At 39.6% G+C, this 22906-nt stretch overlaps 2 protein-coding genes and 2 pseudogenes across 2 annotated transcripts; 3 read left to right on the forward strand and 1 right to left on the reverse strand.

Moving 5' to 3' along the window:
* Nucleotides 1–1114: 1114 nt before the first annotated feature.
* On the forward strand, nt 1115–3274 carry LOC137139645 (aerolysin-like protein; annotated as a pseudogene).
* Nucleotides 3275–10647: 7373 nt separating this feature from the next.
* Nucleotides 10648–11796, forward strand: LOC137140256 (aerolysin-like protein). Its single transcript, XM_067528494.1, has one exon. The coding sequence runs from the start codon at nt 10663–10665 to the stop codon at nt 11602–11604; it is 942 nt and encodes a 313-aa protein (XP_067384595.1). The 5' UTR covers nt 10648–10662; the 3' UTR covers nt 11605–11796.
* Nucleotides 11797–12274: 478 nt separating this feature from the next.
* Nucleotides 12275–14975, forward strand: LOC137139319 (uncharacterized; annotated as a pseudogene).
* Nucleotides 14976–16566: 1591 nt separating this feature from the next.
* LOC137140240 (endonuclease domain-containing 1 protein-like) lies at nt 16567–19356 on the reverse strand. The gene is made up of 2 exons (XM_067528471.1): nt 19011–19356; nt 16567–18358 (listed from the first exon to the last, which is right to left on the reverse strand). Exons 1-2 carry the CDS (start codon nt 19302–19304, stop codon nt 16937–16939), a joined length of 1716 nt encoding a protein of 571 aa, XP_067384572.1. The 5' UTR covers nt 19305–19356; the 3' UTR covers nt 16567–16936.
* Nucleotides 19357–22906: the final 3550 nt, after the last annotated feature.

Consider the following 22906-nt stretch of genomic DNA (forward strand, 5'->3'; position numbering starts at 1 on the left):
TGCTGACAGCAGGCCAGTGACAGAATGTCTGCGTGTGTCCTAATTGTAACATAAGGACTCAATGACTTTGTCTCCCACCATAGTAACACATTGAATTGTCATTTATGAAACACCATGCACATGCAAAACCATCAACAACAACTCAAAGCATAATATCTAATTCATGTTTAAGTTGAGTTTAAGTAAAGATAAACCACACACACTGCATATACCTGCAGTCTTAGTATCTTCTGCACTAAACTTTTACTTTGAAACAAAGTAGTAAGTCTAAGCATGAAGCTTCATACCCAGAACTTTAAGGAGCTCTGCACCATCAACATCACCAGTGTAAATTTTGGCTCCTGATTCTAGCTTTGTTTTAACAAAGATGTATATTAGTTTTAATCCAAGTTTTAAAATTTTAGTCAAAAACACAAAGTGCACTTTAGCCCAGTTTTTGTCTGTGATGGTATCATTTTCGTCCTGTATTTAAATATTCCTAATTTCTCTTCATTTGGGGGCAATTACCCAACTTTGTAGTGCACAGTTACTATGGTTACATTTGTGGTTGTAGTCTATTACAAAAGTAGTTCAAAAGTTTTTTTTTCCAAATGCAGTATTAGATATACTGCATGTTAAACTTCCTTGCATTTCCATGTTGTCTTGCTGCTACATTTTTGTTACATAAAAAACTAAAAACTATTAAAAAATATTATTAATAGTAAAAAACTATTAAAACTTGACACAAACATAAGCAGTGGGCCCAGACTTCTGCCTCTTTTTAACTAAAACTAAGCGAAAAAAGCTCCTTCAAGGTGACTGACGTAGCCAGAGCGACTCTGCAGCGCATTACACAATATAAGCATCTTTTTTTGTCCTTATCAAAATGTTTATGGTGCAAGTGACCAACATTATGGTTTTAAACAAATCCTTTGTCTGTGACCTTTAAGAGGAAAATGCCATTTACAGACTATCCAGAAAAACTGTTGAATATGGAAAATTACTGTATATGGAGAAGGTAGTACTAAAAATGTTCAAGGTACTCTATTTATTTCTATCTATTTATTAGTTTTGCCTAAGTGGGATATTTAGTATTGTTGTTCTTTTTTCAGATTCACATCACACCAGAAAGATCATGTCTTACCTGACACCTGTGCAATTTATTGGTGGACAGGAGGCAGATACTTTAATTTCACTGGTGAATCCACTGGAGCCACGCTGAAAAAGATATGGGTGTGGGTTGGAGGGTGGCAGGTGAGGGCTATCCAGGTTTGGCTGACCGATGGTCAAAGTCAGCAGTTTGGACAGCCTGCTGGGAATCCTGCTCAGTTTGAGTTTGGAGATGGAGAGCAGATTTCCTCACTCTCACTGTGGGGCAACGGAGCTGGAACCCGTCTAGGTGCCATCAAATTCAAGACAAATCGCTCCCGTGAATTCTTCGCACATATGACAGATTGGGGACTGAAAACCGAGTACCCAGCAGACGTCGGTTCTGGAATTTGCTTGGGAGTTCTGGGCAGGGGAGGGTCAGACATAGATAGTTTAGGGTTTGTCTTCATCAACACCATCAAGTCTACTGTGCTGACCAATGTCAACTATCCCACCCTGCATCAAGTCATTCCACAGGTCGCTACCGAAGAGATCAAATCTCTTAGTTACACAAACAAGTCTGATGTCACTCAGTCGTACACAGTAGAAACCTCTAAAACAATAACCAAGAAATCATCATGGTCTGTGACTAACAAGTTGGAAGCCACCTTCAGTTTAGGGGTGAAAGCAGGAATTCCAGAGGTTGTGGAAGTTTCTGCAGAGTTTAGCTTAACAATGGGAGTAGAAAGCTCCTATGGGTTAGAGAATTCAGAAGAGAAAACAGAGCGCTTGTCTTTTCCAGTTCAAGTTCCTCCGAGGAAAACTGTGGTTGTCGATGTCACCATTGGTAGAGCCACCGTGGATCTCCCCTACACTGGCACAGTGGAAATAACCTGCTACAATGACAGTGTTCTGAGGTTCGACACCAAAGGGACCTACAAGGGCCTCAGCTACACCAGTGCTAAAACAGTGGTGACCGAAAAATGAATCCTCCAACATCAAGCAATTGACCAAAGATCAACTTTGAAGAGAAAATGAGTTTGTGTGTCCACGTCTTTTTCCCCACAGCAAAAATTCTCCCTGGTGTTACGTGGTATTTTCTGTTTCATTTATTTCTGAAACCAGAACTGAACATTAAGTGTTGTGCCAGGACATGTAAGTGACCTTGATGAGAACTGTACTCATAGCTTTGTATTGTCTTCAATAAATCCAGCTTTGTCCTGCAAAGTGAAAAGCAGATCAGAGGTGATCATCAGTGATTATCAGCCACAACTGCCATGATAATAACATATTTTGGCTTCGTCCCAGGTGATATCATTTTCTGTTGAGCCTCTCACTGCATTGAACTCATAGAAAAGTTTTTTTTTTAACAACAGGGGATCATGGTCCATTTCATTTGGCTTCTTTTGACTACAGTTTACAAAAAATGACTCATGTCAAAGTGAAAATAGAGCCGTGCAAAGTAATCTAAATGATAAAAAAAATCTAAAACTGAAAATAATTTATTGCATAAAGATTCATCACTGTTAAAGTAACTCCCCTAAATCACAAAACTACTTAAACAGAGAGATCAGAGATCAGAGCAGTAAATGTGTTTAAAGGACTGTAGTATTAATTGAACTGTATCTGTATAGTACTTTGCACTATTGTGTGAATTAGATTGTTCATTGTTGGTGTGGCAAGTTATATTAGCTAGTGACCCTGCTGAACATCGGGTTGGGTTTCGTCTTTTTCAGTCTGCTTTTGGTAATTTAACATATAGTTGTTGGGGTTGTTTTGTTTTTTGTCGTTTTGTATTGTTGGTCATTCATTTAGATGAATAACATGAAATAAATAACATGAGTTTGGAAGATACATTTAGTAACCCATCCATTGGCAGTTGGTTGACAGTCTGTGGAATTAATTAGTTGGTAAATAATTGTTTAGGGTCTTTTTTTTTTTTTTTTTCCTGTGAGTTCAGGGTCACCAAGAACCACATTTACAGGAGATGGAAACCCACTGTTCCTTTATGAAGCTTAATAGATTCCAATAAACAACTAGTAAACAAGCTGATCTCTACCAAATATTGAGATGATGAAGACTTATTGGGTTTGAACACATATGGCTTCAATGTGTTTGGCTGTACCTGGCGAACCTGCAGTTCTGTGGGTTTGTTGTAATGATTATTTACTCTTCTTCGACTAGCACTTGTTTTCTAGTTGCCACGATTAAATACTTACAACTATGTTGAATTGTTTTATTATTTTCTTTTTTTTTTTATCCTGATAACTTATGGTAACTTTTTTTCACCTACTAATTCCTCTATATTTGATAGTAAACTGACTGTTTTGGTTTCTACTGGAGTAAAAATGCTCCTGATTGGCTCTGTAGCTGTGGTTGAACTGTCACACAGCTGAGCTGCTGTTGCTCCTGAAGAGCACAGAGGCTGATGTTCAGCAGCATTTCTGGCTTATTAAATGTGCAGCTGAAATGTGTGAACGTCCAGTTACAGACTGTTACAAGTGAGAGGAAAAATGTTTTGATATTTAATGACAAGTACAATATTTTACTTTTATATGATACCAGATTTTGAATTGAACATTATCTTTCTCAATACTAGCAACATTGTACACGGAAGAAGTGAAATGACTGTGTCATTCATCTAAGCAATGTTTCTATATTGGATCGATCCAAATTTTAGATTTTCCATCAGAGGCTGTTTTTAGTTTGCTTTAAAGTAAAAAGCACCACTTCTGGTAACATGGGATCCGTTCACTAACCGGATGTTCCTGCTTCAGACCAGATGACAGGGTTTTGGCTGGGATTATTTTTTCCTTGCGTTGAAAGAATAGTGCGCACCGCAAAAGACAGCTCCTTTTCACAAGTGTTACGATTAGAAATGTTAATTTTGCACTGACAGCTTTATGATTAGTGTCATGGACACTAGCTGTACTGACTGGTGCCAATGTTAACTAGATAAGCTAACATACATTTTTTCACAAACTTGTAACAGAAGTTGCCAAGACTGTCACATCAAATTGAAATTTTATAAACGGCTACATTTAAGTAACGCAGGCCAAAGATATTGAAATGGGCCTCGTCAGAGTGTAACATTGAGACTAATGCTGTCGTGGCCATTATATTACTATTTCTTACTGTAAAAATGTTTTTAGGGTGAGCAATTATCAAAACATTGAAAAGTGGCTCAGTTTTTCAAAATACAGCAAAGGCTGGATTTCAAGTTTATTGGAAGTCCACTAGAGATCATCAGAGAAGTGGGTGCCCAGAAATCTGAAGGTGACAGTTTCCACAGGTTCTCTGTCATTGAGGAGGGGGGTGTGGTGTTGCCTGTGTCACCTGAAGTCCATGATGAGTTCCTCTGTTTAGTGGAAATTTGGTGTCAGGTTATTTTCTGAACACCAGACAGATAGTTACCCTATCTCAGCCTACTGGAGACCTGTCCAGGGCCTACACCCAATGACAGCTGGGACAGGCTCCAGGCCCCCTGTGACCTTGAACAGGATACATGGTTAAGAAAATAGATGTTTAACCATTGGTAACTATTATTTTTGTAATAAAAACATGATCCTTAAATTATCTTAATGTAAATAGGAGCTGTTAAAGTTTCTGGGTTTCACCTTCTGACCAGTCAGTGAAGAGTTGTGATTTCCTGAAGAAGACTGCCTGAAGGCTGAAGGGCCGTGCAGGGTGTGCTACAGCATAAATAGCAAAGCAAAGCTGTTTACAGGTTGAAACTGTCAGAAAGTTGATAATTCTACTATGTGTTTTTTATTGAGGTCAAAGTTGGTAGTGGAGTCGTACTGGAGTCCTTTATAAGAACAGATGGTTCTTATGGTGGCCAAAGTTCTAGGTCATTTTCTAAACAAGTAAAAACACAGAAAGTTGCTCAGCTGTGGAGAACTTTGCGCCTCTGTGTTATGTGCACTTCAAGACAGGTCTTGGGTAAAAAAGAAATGAGATACTAACCTTCTTTCTCTTAATAAAAACTTCAGAAAATTCAGAAGAAGTTGAAGTGTCATTATTTAAAAAATATAACTGTTCTGACTTTTGCTCTTAAAATTCTGACAGTAAAGACAGAATTAAAGAAACTTTAATTAAGTCTGACTTTAAATTCAAAATTTTTACTTTAAATTGAGAAAAAAGTCCGAATTCATGAACACCATCCAGTAACAATGACTCAACTTAAAAAGAAATCTACGTGAGAAAATAGCTGTGGGGCTGAGGTGCCGTTTGGAAAACTGTGTGTGGTGGATATGTCAGAACATGTTGGAAAATTAATCGGTCTTCAATTAAAAATATTCTTGCCAAGATAATAAATGACTTTCACACTGTGCTGCTCATCTTGAGAACACTATTTACACAGCTAACAGCGTTACATACAGGGCCTTGCAAAAGTTTCATACCCCTTGAACTTTTCCACATTTTTTCACGTTACAATCACAAACTTAATTACATTTTATTGAGAGTTTATGTCATAGACCAACACAAAGTGGTGCATAATTGTTAAGTGGAAGGAAAATGAAAAATGGGTTTTCAAAATCTTTTAACAAATAAATATCTGAAAAGTGTGGTCTGCCCCACATATTCAGCCCCCTTTTCTCCAATAGCCCCCCAACTAAAATGCTAAACTAACTAAAAAGCTATCGGTTCCACTGTAAATTTGGAACCATTAGGTGACTTCTGAAGGCATTCGTTCCAATGTAAGCAGTTGCCTCCAGGAGTCTAATCAGTAAATAGAGTCCACCTGTGTGTCCTTTAATCTCATATTGAAGATACCTGCTCTGTGAAGCCCTCAGAGGTTTGTTGGAGAACATCAGTGAACAAACAGCATCATGAAGTTCAAGGAACACACCAGACAGGTCACGGATAAAGTTGTGGAGAAGTTTAACGCAGGATTAGATTATAAGAAAATATCCAAAGCTTTGAACGTCTCACAGAGCATTTTAAAATCTGTCATCCAAAAATGGAAACAGTGTGGCACAACTGCAAACCTACCAAGACGTGTGTCACGGTCTCGTTTCCAGTTTTACTTCAGGTATTCATTTTGTTATCCCTCAGCACCACTTCCTATTGTTAGTCACTTTAGCTTCTTTCCTCTCCTTGTTAACCCTGATTGTGTTAACCTGTGCCCCTGTGTATTTATAGCCAGCGCTCCCCACTGTTCCTTGTTGTCTGTCCTCCTCTGTAAACATTCCTTTGGACATTCTGTGCCTTTGGACATTTTTCCCCTGCTTTTGGGTCCTAATACTAATTTAAATATACACGTAAGTAGGACAACATGAATTCCACTTAAACTGACAGGCTGGGGAAGCAGAGCATTAATCAGAGAAGCAGCCAAGAGGCTCATGTTAACTCTGGAGGAGCTGCAGAGATCCACAGCTCAGGTGGGAGAATCTGTCCAAGATTGGAAGAGTGGCAAGAACAAAACCATTGTTGAAAGAAAGACATAAGAAGTCCCCATAAGCCATGTGAGGGACACAGCAAACATGTGGATGAAGGTGCTCTGGTCAGATCAAAATGGAAGTTTGTGGCCTAAATGCAAAATGTTATATGTGGCAGAAACCTCACCCTGCACATCACCCTGAACACACCACCCCCACCGTGAAACATGGTGGTGGCAGCATCGTCTTGTGGGGATGTTTTTCTTTAGCAGGGACAGGGGAGCTGGTCAGAGTTGATGGGAAGATGGATGGACCCAAATACAGGATGATCTTAGAAGAAAACCTGTTAGTCTGCGAAAGACTTGAGACTGGGGAGGAGGTTCACCTTTCAGCAGGACAACAACCCTAAACATAAAAGAATTGTAAAGGATTTTGGTAACCATTTATAGTTTTCCTTCCACTTCAGAATTATGTAAATAATCCCACTCACTGTTTTAGACAAACCCTAAACCTTGTCCTTACGTACAGCATGGATACTGATAATTTAACAGTATTTCCTCATAACTCTCTTCTGTCTGACCATTTTCTAATAACATTTAAATTTACAATAATGGACTATACAGCAATTAGGGGAAAATTCCACTACAGCAGATGCTTAAGTGACATAGGACATAAAATAAGAATAGACCAAAATAGAACACATCAAATAATGACAACAGACAAAGATAAATGTACATCAGTCAGAGTAACCAATTATCCACAGTTCAGGCAGTCTCGTTCAATTTATGGTCAGAGTTGGGAAAAGCCTGTCTATACCTCATCTAAACCAACAACCTGTCTGCTGGACCCTATTCCAACTAGACTCCTCAAGAATCTGTTCTTTCTCTTAAATAGAGCTCAAGTTGGCCAGGAGGTCGGGGAGGTTCCAAGATAAGACTTTGTTGATCCCTGGGGGGTTTAGATGTGTCAAGTGTTACATTTCAGATTCCAACTAGACTGCTCAAGGAAGCTTTACCATTAATAGACACGTTCGTATTAGATATCATCAATCTATCTTTAGAAACAGGCTATGTACCACAGGCCTATAAGGAAGCTGTAATTAAACCACTACTTAAAAAACCCTGTCTTGACCCAGGTGTTTTAGCTAGTTACAGACCAATATCTAATCTCCCCTTTATTTCTAAAATAATTGAAAAAGTAGTTGCAAAACAATTATGTACATTGCTTGTTTTTTTTCTACAAAATGATGGCATCATCTATTAGTCATTCATATAAAATTTGTCTTTGTCTGTAAGTCAAACATCCTCGTCCTTTATTGCATCTCTGATGATGTGCTTTGAAGCTGAACTGCAGATTGATCGTGAGAAAGTGTACGTTTCAAACTTTTAAATAACACCTTTCAAGCTCTGGCTCTGACTTTGCAAATTGCCGGGGAAGTAAAGATTGCTGAAGAAGTAAAGGAGTTTAAGAAGAAACCACTGAAATAGATTTAAAGGAAGACAGAAAAAGGCTTTATACATGTCATCTTTATTTATACCTCCCTATTCTGGTATTTCAGGTTTTTCCTTTCCAAAGAAACAACACTGGGTTTACTGTCACTGAGCAGAGGACAAATACAAAAAATGTGCCAGAACCTCGCATGATTAAGCCGCGAAGTATCAAGATAGAAAACGGTTGCATAAGTTGTCCATATCTCCTATTATCAAAATTTAAAGCCAGTTCATAACTATTGGAAAAGTGCTGTGCAATCATTTTTGAATAGATTTAACAATGGACACAACTCTTTTGCAACAGTTAACTTGACGTGTGACCCAGCTTTTTATCATTACCGGTTACATATGCAGCAGTTTTTACTATGTATGTTCAATCAAAGCTTCAGACCTTATTTTTCCTTTATCACCCTCACACTGTTGGTCACTGTACCACATTTAACTCTTGTGAAATTTCAGACGAGCCTGATCCTGTCACAACTTGATTACATGTCTTAATTCTTCACCAACTGTATCAGTGCCAAAGTAGTAATCGTTCGACGGCATACTTGGTCTGTTTTATTGACTCCTGTCTAAGTTTTTTGTCAGTTTTTGTGTATTGATTCCCAACTTCTATTACCTGATTACATCAGTGTTGGAAAGACAGAAAAGCGAGATTATCAAAAACACTGACATCAATATACAGTAACTTGCAAAAGTATAAAATTTACAAAGTCATCTGAAGGCACTTCACTCAATAATGACAAGACTATAATGATGTATAGAGAGAACTTAACAAATACTATGACTTCAATTTTCAGAAATTTATGGAGTGTTTTCTAACAATGTTGCCTAAAGGAGACATATATAAAGTAAAAAGTATTGGTCCTGACACAGAACCTTGTGGAACTCCATAGCTAACCTTTGTGTGCATGGAGGATTCATCATTAACATGAAAAAATTGAAATCTATCAGATAACATTTAAACCAACCTAGTGCAGTTCCTTTAATCCCAATTTCATGTTCCAGTCTCTGTAATAAAATGTTATGATCAATGGTATCGAATGCAGCACTAAGATCTAACAGAACAAGTATAGAGATGAGTCCAGTATCTGAGGCCATGAGAAGATCGTTGGTGACTTTTACCAGTGCTGTTTCTGTACTATGATGAACTCTAAATCCTGACTGAAAGTCTTCATACAAATTATTCCTATGAAGGTGATCACATAATTGTTTTGCAACTACTTTTTCAATTATTTTAGAAATAAAGGGGAGATTAGATATTGGTCTGTAATTGGCTAAAACACCTGGATCAAGACAGGGTTTTTTAAGTAGTGGTTTAATTACAGCTACCTTATAGGCCTGTGGTACATAGCCTGTTTCTAAAGATAGATTGATGATATCTAATATGAACATGTCTATTAAGGGTAAAGCTTCCTTGACCAGGGTACTAATCTTGAGCTCTATGTAAGAGAGAGAACAGATTTTTCTGCTGGTTCACAGGGAGACACCCTTTTTACTGCTGGAAGTTCACAGCTGCCCAGCTGCTTACAACTTTGCTGTAAGTATCTCTAATATCTGAAAATTTCAATCTGTATATGAAGTTTTTGTGTTATCGTTCCCTAAACATTGCCAGGATTATGCTTGATTAGATTCGATGTTGTGATAACGGACTCAAACTTTCTGCCAAGATCATTGCACATGACACCTGTCACCTCGTGGAAGACCGACAGTTTATTGTGTGCAGTTAACTCAGCTAAACCCAATGGTTGGTATTTCTTTATTAGGACTGTCACAAACTGTCCCTGTGAACCAACAATTAATAAAAACATTAATTTACCAGTAATTTATCAGACAGTTGTTTTGAAATATTCTCTTAGTATCAAGGTTTAAATGTCTTATATAAGTGTATATATACCTTAAAATATTTGTTGAAACAATGATTGCTAGAGAGCCCTGTTTTTTCCATGCAGTAATACCTGCATGAAGCAGAATGGCAATAAAATAACTAGTACAAACTAAATCCTATGAGAAAAGAGATATTTAAACTAGTAGTGTTGACACAATTATTATTTATGAAAATACTCGTTACCGTCCATTGGTATAACTTCATATTTGTTTCTAATTTGAGTTTTTTTCTGCCAGATAGTCTACTGGGTCTTGTGTTCAATGAAACTTGGTTTTCACCTGAATGTAGTGCATTCATCACACAACACATTGTTTAGCATTTGTTTCTTAAGGATACTTTGTATTTAGTTTTAGCCTTGTTAGTTTCAATTCCCAAAATTAGAACTTGACACAAGCCTAAGCAACTGGTTCCAATTATTTTCACCTGACCTGGTCGATCTGACGCGCTTTTTGATGACCACAAGAGTATGTGAAAGGTAAAATGGCAACCGACATAGCCAGAGCGTTACCACTTTATCAGAGAATATCTACATTATTATTTCAAACAAATGCTTTGTCTATGGCGTTTAAGATCAAAATGTCCTAATGTCCTAAGGACTATGACAATTTGCAAAAAACTGTTCAACGTGGAAAATTACTGTATATGGAGAAGCTAGTACAAAGAAATTGTTGTTTTAACTCATGAACCATTACAAAGTTTTATATACATTTTTATATTTTCAAAGTAAAATTCATGAAACACTAACTCATATAAATCTTGATATTAAAAATATAAAATTATTCGTTTCATTTGTTGAGTAAAGTGTTTATTCTTTTTCTTTTTTAGATTAAAGATCATGTGTTACCTGACACCTGTGTTAATTATTGGTGGACAAGGAGGCAGTTACTTTGATTTCACTGGTGAAGCCACTGGAGCCACGCTGAAAAAGATATGGGTGTGGGTTGGAGGGTGGCAGGTGAAGGCTATCCAGGTTTGGCTGACTGATGGTCAAAGTCAGCAGTTTGGACAGCCTGCTGGGAATCCTGCTCAGTTTGAGTTTGAAGATGGAGAGCAGATTTCCTCACTCTCACTGTGGGGCAACGGAGCTGGAACCCGTCTAGGTGCCATCAAATTCAAGACAAATCGCTGCCGTGAATTCTTCGCATATATGACAGATTGGGGACTGAAAACCGAGTACCCAATAGACGTAGGTTCTGGAATTTGCTTAGGATTCATGGGCTGGTCAGGCGCAGACATTGATAGTTTGGGGTTTGTATTCATCAACACCATCAAGTCTACTGTGCTGACCAATGTCAACTATCCCACCCTGCATCAAGTCATTCCACAGGTCGCTACCGAAGAGATCAAATCTCTTAGTTACACAAACAATTCTGATGTCACTCAGTCGTACACAGTAGAAACCTCTAAAACAGTAACCAAGAAATCATCATGGTCTGTGACTAACAAGTTGGAAACAACCTTCAGTTTAGGGGTGAAAGCAGGAATTCCAGAGGTTGTGGAAGTTTCTGCAGGGTTTAGCTTAACAATGGGCGTAGAAAGCTCCTATGGGTTAGAGAATTCAGAAGAGAGGAGGGAGACCTTTTTTTTTCCAGTTCAAGTTCCTCCGAGGAAAACTGTGGTTGTCGATGTCACCATTGGTAGAGCCACCGTGGATCTCCCCTACACTGGCACAGTGGAAATAACCTGCTACAATGACAGTGTTCTGAGGTTCAACACCAAAGGGACCTACAAGGGCCTCAGCTACACCAGTGCTAAAACAGTGGTGACCGAAAAATGAATCCTCCAACATCAAGCAATCGACCAAAGATCAACTTTTTAAGAGAAAATGTGTTTGTGTGTGTCCAGGCTTTGAACCTATCCATAAACCATTTTCCCCTGAAATTAATTAATTTGAATCTTGCACCTAAAGCTTATTTTCTGTCTCAAACCATGAAAATAAACTGCCAAACAGATAATACCACTTTATAAACAGGAGGTGACGGCTGCTTCAATGATTATTACATTTTTTAATTGTTAATTTTTCAGTTATCTATGTCTTTCTTCGTATTTTACCTTCTCATTCTTTGCATACTATTATATCATTTACCTTATGAATTGTTTAGAGAGGTTCATTATTGTACTTTACTGATGGTTTGGTGAATACATCTTACATTAAATTTGCTTATCATGAACTATGAGGTCTTCTATATATCCACCAAGCTAGACAACAAGTGAAATTCAGACTTTCTGAAAGAACAGTATAACTGAATATCATCACCATATAAGTGATAAGACACATACTTAACACGCTGAATAATCCGAGAAAAAGGTGTCATATTCAATAAAAACAGCAAGGGACCTAAAACTGATCCCTGTGGTACTACACATGACAGAGGCATAGTGTCAGACATGATCAGGTTTATCACAACAGAAAAAGTGATATCAGTAAGATAGGAAGAAAACCACTCATGTGTAGAGCCAGACAAACCAATAAGATTTGGAGACAAGTTTCATGTTCAATTGTATCCAGTAAAACCAACACTGTGTACTGGCCTGAGTCCGTCACCATCAAAGTGTCACATGACACTTTAAGAAGGGCTGACTCTGTTGAGTGCATTTTCCGGAAACCTGCTTGAAATTTGTCCAAGAGCCTCTAGTTTAGGTGCACTAGGAAGGATAAATACTGTCTCTGATGTCCTGCACTTTACTGAAGAAAAAAAAAATCTGATACAGTACACAGACATTTGTGCAACTGAGGGCGAGACAATATTTGTAATGGTATCAAACAGGACTTTAGGATTTTTTTTAAGCATTTTTCACAAGGCGAGCCCTGCGGCTCGGACCCAGCGCTCAGCGCACTGTGACGTGCAACGACTTCTTAAACTCGTACGAGCTCGCGCTGAATCCACGCGACAGGGGCCTGGGCCTCGTGGGCACAGTCCAGAGCAGCAGGCCCAAGGCTTCCTCGGCAGTTCCTGGAGCTCCCGGGCCGCTGAGCTTCTCGGGGTTCGTTACCCTGGTGTCCTGCGTCAAAAGACGCAAGAACGTGCTGATCATGAGAACGTGCCACCGAGGGCCCGACGTGTGCGACGAGGAAGGCGAGAGGAGGAGGCTTCGCGCTGTGCTCGATTACAACGCGTGCTAGGGCGGCGTGGACAACTTGGACAAGCTCATCGCGACGTACAGCTGTCGGAGGGCCACCGCGCCGTGGCCGTCTAACACAACATGCTGGACGTGTCCGCTTACAACGCCTGCGTGTTGTGGCGCGAAACCCGCCCCGAGTGGATGGCCGGCAAGCGACACAAGAGGCGCCTCTTCCTCGAAGCTCTAAGCAAGGCCCTCGTGGAGCTGCACGTCCGCGCCAGGACCGCGCTCCCCAGAGCTCCCGCTGCCGCCGCGCTCATGTCCTCGCTCAGGCGACGAAGCTACTTAAAAAGCGAAAGAGGTGTCGGAGCTGTCCCAGAGTGAGGGACAGGAAAACCTGCACGCTCCGCGTCGCCTTTCGCAGCCACGTGTGAAGCTCCTGCGCTCGCCTGCACTCCGGGTCCCCTGTGATGCGCGCGTGTACGCGAGAGGCTCTGCTCTCGCTCGGGAGACGCCTTCATTGAGTTCATCCTTCTGTCTACAGTCTGGACTCCGCTACATTTATTGACCTGACTCTGCCCGACACTCTGGTTTTGTGAGTAACTGTAACTACCCATGAAGAATCAAGATGATCACAGGTCCTTGTAAACATTTCATTGTAAAGAGATGGTTTACTACACTATGTCTCTTCACTGAAGGGATTTTCATATGTATCAAATTCATGTGATTCATGTGTGAATCACGTTAATGTCACCAAAGGAGATTATGGGAGTCCAGAATTAAGGGACAATTCTTGGATTTATGCACTTTTTGTCATTGGAGTTTGATCTACAGTAGTGTCACTTAAGGGATTTTGGACTTCATGTCAGGGATTGGAGATTCACCACTAAAGAATTCTACACACTCACTGCCAGGCCTGTCTCTATTATGGATACAGACCCCTACATGTTCCCCAGCGGCCCCCTTTCCCATCGTTTCCTACCCTCTCATAAAATTACTTATCCTCGTACATCATAGAATCTAGACCCCTGCCTCTCCTCCAGACTCCACTCTCCTCTTCGCTCACTCTAGTAAGTCCTCTTTCTTTTAGACTCCATATCCCACAAGTCATTGCTGATTTATTAGACTTCGTGTTCTCACTCCTAGACTGGAGTTCAGTAAAAGTTATGATAAATGGGTAACATGTGTTTAATTGTGCAAATATTTAGCTGGAACACTAAGTCCCACCCACCGCGTGGCAAATCTGCTGATGTCAACCTCAGCAGGAAGAACATTTCAATGTGTTATTACACTGTCACTATGTACACTAACTAATGACATCATAAAGGCCACATCGAAAGTATTAAAAATGACCAGATATAACCTAGACTCCTAAGGGTTCAAAAAGTCAGCAGACTCAAGACAAAAGATCCACAGCTTTCGGTTTGTTCCTTCAGTGGTCGCCACGGCGAAAGGTGTTCCGCATGTTGATTTGGCATGAGTTTTTACGCCAAAACCCTTCCTGCTGCAGGCCTCCAGTTTTGTCTGGGTTCGGGACCGACACCAAGGTTGCCCTTGATGAAAGGTGAAATTCATTCTTGCGGCCTTCTGTATCCCAACCCAATGCTCTACTCATTGAGCCACCAGGCCCCTGAGTCAGACTCTACAAATGACAGAAACACAGCTACCTTTGAAACCAACAACAGTTCAGTAGATCTCCTGTCCTGGTTTAGTGCTTGTCCTAGCTCATCAAGTGAACATCTGGGTTTTAAATAGTCATTCCACTTAAAATACTGCCCCCTTGTTGAAACTGAACTACATGTCTATCTTTGTTAGGTCAAAGATGTGACCCATTAGGTAATCCATCCTTAATGTCAACCAACTATGCTTAATTGATTAATGAATTCATTGTTTAAAGTCTTGAAGAATCTCATTTAAGTTTTCAAATGTTTTTTACTTATTAAAGTTATGAAAACTGCCCCTTTTTTATGGCTCTTCTCTCTCGTTTTTTTCCTTCTAACTTCCACTCACTAGCCTCAATGTAGGTACCACATCAGCTCAGGGTCCAAAACTTGCAGATGATGAAAAATGTGTGATTGGCTCAACACATCATGAAGTGTCATGATTAGCTGAACAGCTAACAGATTTTGATTGAACACTCTATATTTAATCAAACGGAAACTTAAAATAAATCAATTATTACTTATATTTTTTTAATTATATTGAAAAATATTTAACTGCACAAGCCCAAGTCTTTGAGCTGTTGTTGTGTATTAGTTTTAATTTATTTTATTTCTTAATATTTTATGTAATTATTTTTACTAATATATTCTTACACCTACCAGATATTTATAATATTTTGAAAATATGTTAAAGCTACATTGATTGTACCTACCACTGATTAACTTGAAAAAGAAAAGAATATAAACTTGTTATCACTTCATATTTCTCTTTAGTGAGTGTACTTATGGAACTTTTTCTGTATTTAGCTTATTGTCTGCTGGTAACGTACAGCTGCAGTTCTAATGATAAAATGATTCATTTTATTTATAAAGCATTTTACATTGTAGGCAAATCTCAAAGTGCTAAACAAGGAGATTAAAAGCAATTATAAAACATGTAAAATGAACAAAAGTAGCCGTCCCATTAATACACTTCTCTGAACAGAAATCTCTTTAACTGCTTTTTGAAACAGTCCAGTCTGTGGCCCCATCAAGTTCTCCGAAAGCGGGTTCCAGAGCCGTGGAGCAGCTGCTGAGAAAGTGTGATCCCCCAATGTGTGGAGTTTGGTCCTGGAGGGGCAGAGACAGTGAGTATCTGTGGAGTGAAGGTGTTTTGGTTGTAGGTTGTGATCTGAGAAGTTCCTTTAGATAAAGTAAAATAGATACAGAGGTGGATCGGGAGCCAGTGAAGTGTCAGGCGGATAGAAGGGATGCGCTCATATTTCTGCAACCTCATAAGGATCCTGGTAGCACTGTTTGTTTTTTTTAAATGTGTTGGGGCTTTGGAGCTCAGAATCTCAGCTTCTAGATAGTGGATCTGGATCTCTTTGTCATATTGTAAAAATGAGACGTCCGACCTAACTGCATAATTGTTTTTACTTGTGAAGCTGTTTAAAATGCCGACAATGCCAGCTACATTAGCGTCCGCAATTTTTTTCAATAAATGCAGCCGATGGTGCACCGGAAGGTAGATGTGTGTGTGATAAAAGCTACTTAACAAGCTATGTTAATTTTGGTGTGCAAATTGACAATTAAGGAGAATTTGATGGTCTAAACAATAATTTAGAAAATGAAAATCCAACTTTGTACATAATGTGTGTAAACAGTGGATGCCTGTTGGAATGTTGAAGCATCTTGTTCTTACAGTAAACCATCACATTGTCTATTACATTTATAAAACCAGTAAATATTTGCTGAAATTTCTGTGGAAGATGATAAAAAGAAGCAGATGTCAATATCCGTGACACAGCCACTTGTGGTGCAGAAAGGAAGCTGGAGGGCGACAAAACGGCTTTGAAGCACTTCCTAGTCGTAAAATCTCAGAAGATCATGATAGTGAACTATGTATGACTTCAAAAGATCAGTGAAAGACCACTGCTCTTTTTGAGGCTTTATTGATAAGAAATAAGGGGATCTTCACCAATTAATGTAAAACGTGATCGGATGAGGACTCAAAGACCGTTGGAGGTCAGAGGGATGTTACAATGTCATGACTTCATTTTATTCATCACAATTTTCACTACACAGGTAACAATGATTGTAAACACATGTTTAAGCTTTGAGTTATCACTTATTTTTTTCACATTTCTTCATTTACAGAATGAACAAAATACAGCTTGTGTAGAACACAGCAAACAGACTGCATTTCTATTTATTTTCCACTGGTAAACACTATTAAGATGTTAACGAGAGGTCATTTATTCATAGATTCTATTCATCATGTTCCTTTCTTTAAACCAAGCTATAACAAGTAGGCTGTCCTTGTCATACTGTAATACTAATGGTGAGCATGGTGGTTGCTTATTTCTGTCTCTAACCAAAACAGAATAAACTGGCCAGAGACCATTATGTGGTACAGCAATAATCCCAGTAACTGTCTGTGGTGTCTGTGGTTTCACACCAAAGATAGCTTTTGCCATAGTAGTCGCATGGACTTTCCTGCTTGCAGGTCCTGCCATTTACAGCAGAGAAGCGATCAGCTCTTCTACAGCAATGTTCCCACTTCCCACCTTCAGGTTCACACCAGAAGTAAGATTCGCTATACTTAGCACAGTTACGTTCAGCACGGCAAGGCTTCCCACTCTTTGTGACTCCAAGTGGTGGTGGAGGGCTGCAATAATCCCAGCTGTGGTCAGTGTTGCACCAGTAGTAATCATAGCCATGTTTGCCGCAGGTGTGGTCACTCTTACACTTCTCTCCACTGACTGTAACATCAGAGTAGGTTGGTGAGCACGGTATCGTTGTGGATCCAGTGGAACAGTAGTAGTCTCCTGCTTCTTCATTGTACAGGCAGGAGGTGCTGCAACCGTCGGAATTCTCAGGAACAAGACTGCAAACCACTTCCTGCGATGTTTGTCTTCTATGTCGCAGCTCGTCATGACCGATCGATATTACAGGTCCATGGAAGGGTGCAGAACGCAAGCAAGCAAATCCAAAGACAAATTTTAATTTCTCCATCCCCCTGAACCATGCATCTATGCTATCATAGATGACATCTATTTTGGCCTCTCTTAGCCTTATTCTTTTTGAAGAATAGGAAGTACCTTCATCATCAGAATGGCTTAAAGCAGTGCGAATAGTGTTCATGACATCTGGAGACATGGTGAGACGATTACTCAATGGCAGCTGAATGTCATTGCGCAGCTTTTTAACAATTTTCTCGGTTTTACGCTTTTGGTTTGGAAATACGCAGTCATCTTCAAAAATTTTCAAATTGTTTCTCCTATAAAGGACAGAGAGACGACGTGCCAGCTCTTCTGGCTTTTTGACTTGAATGCTGCCATGGGGTTGGTTTACCCCTATGTAACCGAAAGAAAAATTTTCCTCTGGATCCCGTGGATGGATGTAACACACAGCTGTCCAAACATACGTAGGAACTGTCACCCTGTTATAATCCCGTGCATTAGGGTCATCAAAAAGCCCCTGCTTTGGTATTCGATTGCTTGAATCAGGTACAGCCCCTGTTACCAGGTAAGCAGTACCTAATGGATCTTGTTCTTTTAAAATCATCTGCAGACCAGCTTCCCACTTACTCCAGTGCACTCTGTTGAAGCAGGCATCCATGGGAGCGCTGTTGGTCAGGGTGAAGGTAGCTACACGTCCGTCATTACACATGAAGCTGTTTGGGTTCAGGTGGCCTCTGTCATATCCAGTGTTGCTGTAATCGGCATTAATGGCTTGACCGACCATTATGAATTGTGACTCCCTTGCTGTATCTGTTTTCATATTATCTGCGTTGGTGTAGGCTGCGTTCTCATCAATTGAGAGCTGAGGGAAAGATACATAATGAATTGGAGTTAGTTTATGTCAAAATTACTTTGTTTACTGACTTAATTTTTCATTGCATAAATATTTTTCTTTACAGCTTTGATCTTCAATGATGAAGCTTTGCTTACAATCAAGGACTGAAATTCATGACACTTTTGTTAAAAAAAAACTTCAGAAAATATAAAATACAAATACACCTGTACTATATTCTACAGTCCAATACAGAAGCTGTGACATGAATTCTACCTTTACAGTGTTATAATTTCTCAGTTTTTAGGTGGAAACTGTCAGAAAGTTGAAAATTCTATGTGCTTATTATTGAGGTCAAAGTGGGTTGTGGAGTTGTACTGGAGTGTGTTATATTAAGAGCTGGTTCTAAAGTTTTAAAGTTTTAATTTCCTAGTTGAAATCTGCTTTCGTCAAAATGTAACATCCTCACCTTCTTATTAGAGGTAAATATATTAAGTTTATAAAGCAAAATCCATTTTATTGAAGTTACCTACACAATTAAACTTAAAAAGTGTAACTGTTTCCTTCCAAATGTTTTAGGAAATAATAGTGTACACGAAGTCTAATGTTGCATAATGATAATTATGCCCAACTTTTAGCAAAGGTTTGAATACAGTTGGGCAGAACATGAGGAAATGTTTACCTGTGGTTCAATGAACCAGTTCGCTGTTTTCCGTTCTTGCTGGTTGGTGCAGCCAGAGTTAAATGTGTAGGCGCTGTACAGAGGGATCCTGTGGTGCTTGGAGTAGAGTGTAGCAAAGAAATAAATGCCATTCATCTTTTGACAAATTTTTTTAGCATTTTGATCAAAATCCCTCGGTTCTTTGCCTTTATAAAAGTACTGGGAACAGCTCTGAAAGCTGCTGACAACCTCTGCCTGTGTGTGAAAGGACAACACACTAAAGAGAGCAACAGTAAGAGAAGCCCAGAGGTTCATGATGAGAGTCTGAGTAGAGAAGGATGAGGGCAGGCAGATGTTTTATACAACTGTCACATGTTCTGCCTCAGTTGCTCCAGTCTTTATTGACAATTAATATCTGGTTGATGTGATGATGTAATTTGGATTTTGTCCCTGAAGAACTTTGCTTCCCCTTTACTACAACAAAACTATGTTGCTTGTGTAACCTGTGCACCTGCCCATTGCTCTAATTTATCAAACATTTAGTTTTTAGAAAATATTTACACAAATAAAACAATAGTTGGGAAATTCACCTGAACCTGGTGTCATTGACTTTTCTGGCACAAAATGAACTTGCAGGTTTGAGAGGCTAATGTAAATCATCATGTAAATCCATATTTATAAATGTGGGCATGTTTCATGTAAAGACACTTTGGTTTCAGACTCCACAGAAAGCACTGTGGCTTAATATTTTTTATATTAATGAATAACAATCACCCCCACAATAAATAACAATTACAGAAAGAATAATTCAGAAAACGGGAATGTGGTGAGTTGCTATAGTAGCAAAGCTTTAGTAAATGCTTGTCCACTACACTTTTGTTCACACTCTTTTTTAAAGCAATAATGATTTAAGACCTTATTGATTTCGTCCATGATATTTCTGTTCAATAACTTATTGAAATTATTTCAAGGCTGTGCCCTAAAAACTGCCTCACTACTAATCTATTGAGTTAAGTTGAGTCTAGACTCAAAGGTTACATGCAATACCAGCGCTACCAGGGCTGGTGTTTGCTCAATATATAACCTTCTTTAGGCCTCTGGGCAAAGTTTTTTGTCGCATAGACACAACTTATAGGGACAAACGCAAAAAATTGCTGCAATTTGTTACATCTAATTTTATTACTTTTTCTCAAAACACATTGCCAATTTTAAAATAAATTTATTTAAATCATAATATTTAATTTCACCCAATGCAAAAACATTACATGCACACAGAAACATAACATAACAGTACAACTTCTTTTTCTATACTATTATATTATAAAAGTATAATTTTTATTTAAAAAAAAAAAAATTATATTGTTGATTTTGTACAAACTAAAAATCAGAGGTTTCCATCAGCTGGTCTACAACTAAATTTCAACTGGAAAAATATAATGCTTAAATACAGGTTGGGATGCTCTTAGTGATTTGTAGGCTGATTGTGAACATGATTTGGTCCTGATGACTGATACGACCATGTAAACCAGGTCTGAGTGGGTCAGTGGGTGCTGAGAGCAGAAAAACCTCTGTGATATGTAAAGATTTTAGTCTTTAGATACAGACACAGCCAGTCGTTCTCATTTGTTTTTAGTTTTTAAACATGCTTCATATTTGTGGCCTCATCGGCGACCGATGACATCACAACAGATGGAGAAATTAAGTTATTTGTAAGCTTAAATCAGAAAGGTACTCAAACCACTTTCAAGCTGTATCTCAGTTGGTAAGACAGTCATCCATAAACCACAGGGACAGTGGTTTGACTCCTGGCTCCTCGTGGTTTTGTGTCAAAGTGTCCTTGGACAAGACAATGAACCCAGTGGGTCAGCTGAGCATTTTGGATGGCAGCCACTGCCATCGGTGTGTGTTCGTGTGTGTAAAAAAATGAATGAAAGCTACATTGTAAAGTGCTTTGGATAAATTTACCTTTCTCAGCCAAAACAACTGACAGTTAAGTAGAATATAAAGAAATCTTAACTGTATAGGCGCTGGGATCCTGTGGTGTGTGGAGTAGAGTTTGGCATAGAAAGACCTGCCACTCGTGCCCAGAGGAAGAGAAGCAGGACAGAACTCTCATTTTCTGTACTTTTTATGGACCTGTACATTGCAGCTTTGTGAGGTTGCTGATAAGTGAAACTGTTTGTCTGAGCCCACATTTAGTGGCAGCCATTTTTGTCCCAGAAAAGTAATTATTTGCCTTGCTCTTCTTAATCTTATCTTGTTTACATGCATGTTTTTGAGTTTAAACCTTGAAGGCTTGAAAGGTTGTTAATGAGTTGCCAGTGTTTGTCCTGATTTATGACCCCATTTACTGGCAGCTGTTTGGCCTGAGTTCAAGACTCTACCGAGAAACAATCCAGTATCTAAACATATTTTGATGAACATAGGCATGTTCCCCTGTAATGCAAATGCTTGCACTGAATGAACTCCATCCTCCCGACTGCTCCGTGTTTGGTACAGGTCGTGGAAGAGGACCTGCCATTGTACAGCGTGGCTATTTCTCCTGCAGGCAATTGAGTCAGGAATCCTTCAGTTCGTTTGAACACCAAATGTCTAAGTTTGGCACTTCTTCTTCTTTTCCTTTGGGCTGTTCCCTTTCAGGAGTCTCCACAGCGAATCATGTGCCTCCATCTAACTCTGTCCTCTGCATCCTCTTCTCTCACACCAACTAACTTCATGTCCTCTCTCACTACATCCATAAATCTCCTCTTTGCTCTTCCTCTAGACCTCCTGCCTGGCAGCTCCAACCTCAGCATCCTTCTACCAATATATTCACAGTTTCTCCTCTGAACATGTCCAAACTCAATCTGGCATCTCTGACTTTATCTCCAACACATCTAACATGATCTGTCCCTCTGATGTCCTCATTCCTGATCCTGTCCATCCTCGTCAAGTTCTGCTACCTCCAGCTCTGCCTCCTGTCTTTTCTTCAGTGCCACTGTCTTTAAGCCGAACAACATCTCTGGTCTCACCACCATCTTGAACATCTTTCCTTTCATTCTCGCACCTTCTTCACCTCTGCTCCCTGTAACCTCACCGTTCCACCTGGGTCCCTCTCATTGACACACATGTATTCTGTCTTGCTGCGGCTAAGCTTCATTCCTCTGTTTTCCAGAGCAGACCTCCAGCTCTCTAGATTTTCCTCCACCTGCTCCCTGCTCTCACTACAAATCACAATGTCATCTGCAAACATCATAGTCCAGGGAGATTCCTGTCTAACCTCATCTGTCAGTCTGTCCATCACCAGAGCAAACAAGAAGGGGCTCAGAGCTGATCCTTGATGCAGACCCACCTCCACCTTGAACTCCTCTGTCACACCTACAGCACCTCACCACGGCCTTACAGCTCTCATACATGTCCTGCACCACTCTAACATACTTCTCTGCCACTCCAGACGTCCTCATACAATACCACAGCTCCTCTCTCGGCACCCTGTCATACGCTTTTTCCAAATCTACGAAGACACAATGCAACTCCCTCTGACCCTCTCTGTACTTCTCCATCAGCATCCTCAAAGCAAATACTGCATCTGTTGGACTCTTTCTAGGCATGAAACCATATTGCTGCTCGCAAATGTTCACCTCTGCCCTTAGCCGAGCTTCCACTACTCTTTCCAACAACTTCATTGTGTGGCTCATGAGCTTTACTCCTCTGTAGTTGCCACAGCTCTGCACATCTCCCTTGTTCTTAAAAATTGGTACCAGTACACTTTTCCTCCAGTCCTCTGGCATCCTCTCACTCTCCAAGATCTTGTTAAACAAACTAGTCAGAAACTCTACTGCCACCTCTCCTAGACACTTCCATACCTCCACAGGTTTGTCATCAGGACCAACTGCCTTTCCGCTCTTCATCCTCTTCAACGTCCTTCTCACTTCACT

Source organism: Channa argus, chromosome 13, assembly GCF_033026475.1.
Source record: "Channa argus isolate prfri chromosome 13, Channa argus male v1.0, whole genome shotgun sequence".
Lineage (NCBI taxonomy): Eukaryota > Metazoa > Chordata > Actinopteri > Anabantiformes > Channidae > Channa > Channa argus.